The sequence below is a fragment of the Pollicipes pollicipes genome, unplaced genomic scaffold (assembly GCF_011947565.3).
Source record: "Pollicipes pollicipes isolate AB1234 unplaced genomic scaffold, Ppol_2.1 Scaffold_4002;HRSCAF=4701_pilon_pilon_pilon, whole genome shotgun sequence".
Classification (NCBI taxonomy): Eukaryota; Metazoa; Arthropoda; class Thecostraca; order Pollicipedomorpha; family Pollicipedidae; genus Pollicipes; species Pollicipes pollicipes.
Window position 1 is genome coordinate 4,902,463 of NW_023596420.1, and position 6,501 is coordinate 4,908,963.

The window sequence follows — 6,501 nt, forward strand, 5'->3', positions numbered from 1 at the left end:
GGGTGTCCAGTGTCAAGCGGCTGGTGGGAGGGCTGGTCAGTGTCCGCCGGCTGGTTAGAGGGGTGGTCCGTTTCCGCCGGCTGGTGAGGGGGTGGTCAGTGTTCGCCGGCTGGCGAGGGGATGGTCAGTGTTCAATGGCTGGTGAGAGGGGAGGTCAGTGTTCACCGGCTGGTGAAGGGGTGGTCAGTGTCCGCCGGCTGGTGAGGGGGTGGTCAGTGTCCGCCTGCTGGTGAGAGGGGTGGTCAGTGTCCGCCGGCTGGTGAGAGGGGTGGTCATTGTCCAGCGGCTGGTGAGAGGGGTGGTCAGTGTCCGCCGGCTGGTGAGAGGGGTGATCAGTGTCCAGCGGCTGGTGAGAGGGGTGGTCAGTGTCCGCCGGCTGGTGGGAGGGCTGGTCATTGTCCGCCGGCTGATGGGTACAGAGGGGTGGGTACAGGGTACAGAGCAGCTCTGTACAGAGGGGTGGTCAGTGGCCAGCGCCTATCGACCGTGGAGCTGAGACTGAGCTGGAATGGCTGCCGGTACTCAGGCTGAAAGGCTGGGTCTGAGGGAAGACAGATATGTGAGGCAGGACTGTGTTGCGGTAGGAGCATTCGATTTGTACGGCTTGGTTTGGCTGGCGTCTGTCTCCCTGCCAGTCGCCGTGCCCGAGAGGCTCCATCACTGACTGCAGCGGGATGGGACAGAGACGTGACCGCATCAGTGCCTGCGAGGGGACGGTAGCTCTAGCGGCCAGACAGCTGTTTGGGGCAACATTTGCTACCGGTCTACAAAAAGGTTCACAATAGACGCCGCGGGACTGGATGGTGAGGGCCTGGTTGCCTCGCGGGGCTGATGAATGCCGGAGATAATGGGCAGGGGGTCGGGCTTGGCATCACAGAGTACAAAACAATGTTTCCAGGACGTGGGACATTCAAATGGAGCTATTGTGTCGCTAATTGTGTTAGTAGCGTTGATACTGAAGCGGAAAAGCAAACCTAGTGGACCGGTATACATATATATACATATATATATATATATATATATATATATATATATATATATATATATATATATATATCCTCTGTGTGTGTGCGTGTACGCTTGTGCTTGTGCGTGGTGCGTGTGCGTGTGCGTGTGCGTGTGCGTGTGCGTGTGCGTGTGCGTGTGCGTGTGCGTGTGCGTGTGCGTGTGCGTGTGTGTGTGTGTGTGTGTGTGTGTGTGTGTGTGTGTGTGTGTGTGTGTGTGTGTGTGTGTGTGTGTGTGTGTGTGTGTGTGTGTGTGTGTGTGTGTGTGTGTGTGTGTGTGTGTGTGTGTGTGTGTGTGTTATGTGCTATCAGCATACGGTTCGTTGATCGGTTTCGGATTGGACAACACTCATGTAGTAAAACAGTGCAGATTTGTTGTGTTTTGGTAAGTGTTGGCTGCTGCTGACTTAAATGAGGAAACATCGTACCATTTCGTGAGGTTTGAAACACTGAATTCGGCACAGACGACTGCAATGAGATTAGAACCGAGCCTCTCGCAGGCTACTCCAGTGGGGCCCGTAGCTAAAAGACAAGGGCGGTGCGGCTTAGACCGAAAGGTTCGACTTGACCTCCGGCACAGGCAACCCCCGCGACCTCCGGCTCTCGCTGGCTCGTGGCCGCCTTCTGACTTTGCTGACGACTTACGTCGAGAAATCGTCCAGTCTTAAATCTCCCAACACCTGCGTGTGTGCCGTGCATTCAGCTCTGTATCCGCACACGACCTGTTCAGCCCCTGGCCTCTGACGGCGGCGCTCGGTCCGACAGGCCCTGCAGCGGCCGGGCGGCCAGCCGTGCGCCGACTCCCAGCTGGTGGAGCTGCTGCCGGTGTCGCGGCTGACGGTGCGCGAGCGGGCCGGTCCGGACGACCCGGACGCCGTGGCCTGCGCCCGGCTGGGCGGCGTGCTCGTGACGCTGACGCCGGCCCGCGCACTCCGCTGCGACCGCTGCTTCCGACACACGGCCTCCGTCGCCGGCCAGCTGTGCGAAGCGTGCCGAGCCGTGGTGGGCGAGAGCTGACGGCTGCTGGGAGGCTGATGGAGAGAGGGCCCGACGGCCGGTCCGGCGGGGCGCCGGTGTAATGTGTTTTTGAATGTTTGGCGTGCGGAGTGTCGGCGTGCGGGCCGAGGACGTGTGGAGCTGGTCTTCGTCGAGCTCGAGCTCGAGCTGTGTAGCGATGGTCTGCCGGATTTGCCGTCAGCGGCCGGTTTCTTGATGGGTGTAATACATCGAGATGCCACGTCGGACTGGGCTTTGCAGACTGATAACTGTGGTTGCGAGTGAGGTGGTGAATCGCGCTAGTCACATTTGAGCGGCAAACACATTTTTACTTCAGCTGTGTGTCCGTTATGCTTTGAAGGGCCTTGGATACCCGGGGCCGTTGACTGCAGGCCCATGCGATTTCATCAACACGAGGCGCATTTGTTTGAGGGTAGTGCCGTAGAAACTAGAACGCATTCGCAGATTGTGCGCTTGATCAAGCATGCCGTCACAAAACACGTCAACTTGAAGAAAGTACAGCTGTCTTCGTTTAATGAACGCGGAAACATAACATTCGTCAGTTGCAAAGAGAGCGGCAACACCGACCGACCGGTGTGCAGTTGGCCGGGACCGGTGTGCAGTTGACCGAGACCGGTGTGCAGTTGACCGAGATCGGTGCGCAATTTACCGAGACTGGTGTGCAGGTGACCGAGACCGGTGTGCAGTTGACCGAGATCGGTGCGCAATTTTACTGAGACTGGTGTGCAGGTGACCGAGATCGGTGCGCAATTTACCGATGACACGGTGTGCAGGTGACCCGAGATCGGTGCGCAATTTACCGAGACCGGTGGGGCTTGACCGAGATCGGTGCGCATTTACCGAGACCGGTGTGCCGGTGACCGAGATCGGTGCGCAATTTACCGAGACCGGTGTGCCGGTGACCGAGACCGGTGTGCAGTTACCGAGATCGGTGCGCAATTTCTGAGACTGGTGTGCAGGTGTGACCGAGATCGGTGCGCATTTACTGAGACTGGTGTCAGGTGACCGAGATCGGTGCGCAATTTACCGAGACCGGTGGGCAGTTGACCGAGATCGGTGCGCATTTACCGAGACTGGGTGTGCAGGTGACCGAGACCGGTGTGCAGTTGACCGAGATCGGTGCGCAATTTACTGAGACTGGTGTGCAGGTGACCGAGATCGGTGCGCAATTTACTGAGACTGGTGTGCAGGTGACCGAGATCGGTGCGCAATTTACCGAGACCGGTGGGCAGTTGACCGAGATCGGTGCGCAATTTACCGAGACTGGTGTGCAGGTGACCGAGACCGGTGTGCAGTTGACCGAGATCGGTGCGCAATTTACCGAGACTGGTGTGCAGGTGACCGAGACCGGTGTGCAGTTGACCGAGATCGGTGCGCAATTTACTGAGACTGGTGTGCAGGTGACCGAGATCGGTGCGCAATTTACTGAGACTGGTGTGCAGGTGACCGAGATCGGTGCGCAATTTACCGAGACCGGTGGGCAGTTGACCGAGATCGGTGCGCAATTTACCGAGACCGGTGTGCCGGTGACCGAGATCGGTGCGCAATTTACCGAGACTGGTGTGCAGGTGACCGAGACCGGTGTGCAGTTGACCGAGACCGGTGTGCAGCCGGCCTTTCGTGCTCGAGAGCAAGCCGTGCATGCCGCCGTCTCGAGACGTTCAGGTGCTTCATTCGCTGCCCGTGGTGCTGTTGCATACGTTCCCCCGCTGCTCATTCTTGCTAAGTATACCCACCTGTTATCCCGTTTAAATTTTTCCAGCGCTTAAGGTTTGAATTATGGAAGAGCTTCAAGAAAGTTTATCTCCAGGCTTACTTGTGTGTCGTTAATCGCAAAAGTAGCGTGAATGGAGAAAACTGTGACTAAGCGAAGTGTAAGCAGGAACATTTTGCAGCGTTTCTTAAAGAATCTATCGCACATTTCGTAAACGTCTCACCCATACCATACCCGAACCCACACCGGCGATGCGTCCAAACTCAGTTCTCAGCCCAGCCCGTTTCCCATTCCCTATGGGTATCCCATAGGTTTGCCCAACCTGTGAAGTGCTCTTCTGTCGCTTTTTGGCTGTTTTTAAGGATCTAAATGTCGGATTACAGCAACTTGCGCAGATAAGGGCAAGGAAATAACTTTACGATGCAAGCGAAGGCATTGTTAACAAATCAGCGAGCGGTCGTTTCCGATTCATAGCTCCGGGTATGTATGGCTCCATTAATCTTGGTCGGGATATGATATACATGGTAATAATATGATCAGCAGAATCACAGCCACATGACTCATACCATCTGCAGCATGATGATAGTGCGTTCTGGCGTGTGATGCCGCCCGGCCTCGCCGAGCCATTCGTCGTGTTGGTCTGTCTCGGAACGGCTCCCCGCTGTTTGCACAGCCATAGGAGCGCAAGCAACAGGTTCGGAGGGGTGGAGACAGATGGCGTGCCGCCAGCGTTAGCTTGTTTGGTTAAGTGTCTGGAGACCCGTTACTTCACAGATCGCAGTTGGGTGGAGTGCTGGGTTGGAGGCTGGCGTTGTTGTGAGCCGTGGAATTCCGCGCCCGTACCCCTGGCGTTCTCGAAGCCACACTTCCGCTCCTCGAAATGCCAGTTGTGATGACATTTATGAAATTTTAGTCAAATGATTTCATATGGACCGATGTCGAACGTTTCATGAAATCTACCGCAGGGCAACGTTAGGTAGGAATCAATGTTTGCGCAATGGTTACGTTCTGTTTACATTAATTATTTCACATTTATTTTACATTCGATCAATACATTCTGAAGCCATTTTTTTTATTGAAGCTGCGACTTATGCCGTATAGGCATGTGAGCTAAAAGCAGTTCATCCATGTCCAATATTCTACTTTCACATGATTTTAGACACTGGCAAACCTGCTTGACCTACGCGGTCCTTGCCATCACGCAGCACAAATGAAATTGTTTGGGTTCAAAAGATGCGGGCTCCAACCACGGCATACTCCTCCTGGAAAACATTCCATTCGAATCGGCGGCTACTTCGCATTCCGTAGAAAATGTCATGCATGCATGAGATAAGATGACAATCGTACGTCTTATGTATTGAATCCATGAATAGAGGGCAACTCCACGGATTTCACTTTGCGTGATGAACTGTCTGATCGCCAGCACTGAGAGCAGCTAACGGATTTCAGTGTAAGACTCATGACTGTGACTGTATATTCATATATATGTATACATATATATATATATATATTTGTGGGTGTGGGTGTGGGGTGTGGGTGGGTGGTGTGGTATGGGGTGGGTGTGGGCGTGGGTATGTGGGTGGGTGTGGGTGTGTGCGCGCGCACGCGCGTATGTAGCGTGTGTAGTATGCTTACTAGATGTGCCGGCCGTGTTTGTATCCGTTATATATTACTTATATTTTGACAGAAATACACAGATACACACTGTACACACGGACACCGCGTCGGGAGCCGCCTGCACACACCATCGCCACCCAAGGGAGCAGCAGCAGCTACGCACAGGGTGTGTGATCTGGAAGGGGGAAGGGGAGCTCCCCCTCCCCGGAAATAAATAACTCAAAGTGGTAATCGGCTACCCGACTTGCAACAACTTCCGTTGCGCATGCGTACGCTGTTATAAATGAAAGGCAGTCGTGCAGTAGTCGGCTGATGTAGGTCCAGCGTGCAGCATGGAACCACCGCGAAATACGCGATGCTACTGCGTCATCATGCCACCTGACGTTCGTCGCACGCGATCCGCGCTATCTCCGTGTGATTCGAATATGCCATTCCACCACTCACCCCTTCAGCACGCCTGGCTCATGCATGCACGCTCAATCCCATCCCTCACACAGCAGAGGATCCTGACTGTGACTTCCTAAGCGAATTATTGCTTCTGTGGGTCGTGCTGGATAAATTATTCATGACCACCCTCGACTTGGCTATATTCGTTCCGTGGAACCATCCAGTGGTCTGCCCGTCTTGTCCCGCCGATCGCGCTCGTACCGCCTCGAGGAGAGCGGAGATCCCTGGTCAGGATCGAGTGGTCTGCCCGTCTTGTCCCGCCGACCGCGCTGTCCCGGCTCGACGGAACGGAGACCCCTGGTCAGGATCGGGTGGTCTGCCCGTCTTGTCCTGCCGATCGCGCTCGTCCCGCCTCGACGAGAGCAGAGACCCCTGGTCAGGATCGAGTGGTCTGCCTGTCTTGTCCCGCCGATTGCGCTCCCCCGCCTCGACGAGAGCGGAGACCCCTGGTCAGGATCGAGTGGTTTGCCCGTCTTGTCCCGCCGATGGCGCTCTTCTGCCTGGACGGGAGCGGAGACCCCTGGTCAGGCCGCACTATACACCGCAGCCTTCCAAACTGCTGCATGGCACCGTAATACGGGTAAGGAGACACGGCCAGTCTCTCAGCGCTGCAGCGTGCCGTGACGCAGCAGGAGCTGACTCCGACAGCGCCCCAGCAGACGCGTGTAGGACGCTGCCACCATCAAGAACCGCCGCACATCC

General features: G+C 55.7%; 1 protein-coding gene across 1 annotated transcript in view; it reads right to left on the minus strand.

Annotated features, from left to right (window-relative positions):
• Window positions 1-6,401: 6,401 nt before the first annotated feature.
• IleRS-m (Isoleucyl-tRNA synthetase, mitochondrial) overlaps window positions 6,402-6,501 on the minus strand; it is a gene marked incomplete in the record, with an annotated part of 36,027 nt that continues 35,927 nt past the window's right edge. The window contains 1 exon segment of the mRNA XM_037216390.1: window positions 6,402-6,472. Within this exon segment, the coding sequence (XP_037072285.1) occupies window positions 6,402-6,472 (71 nt within the window).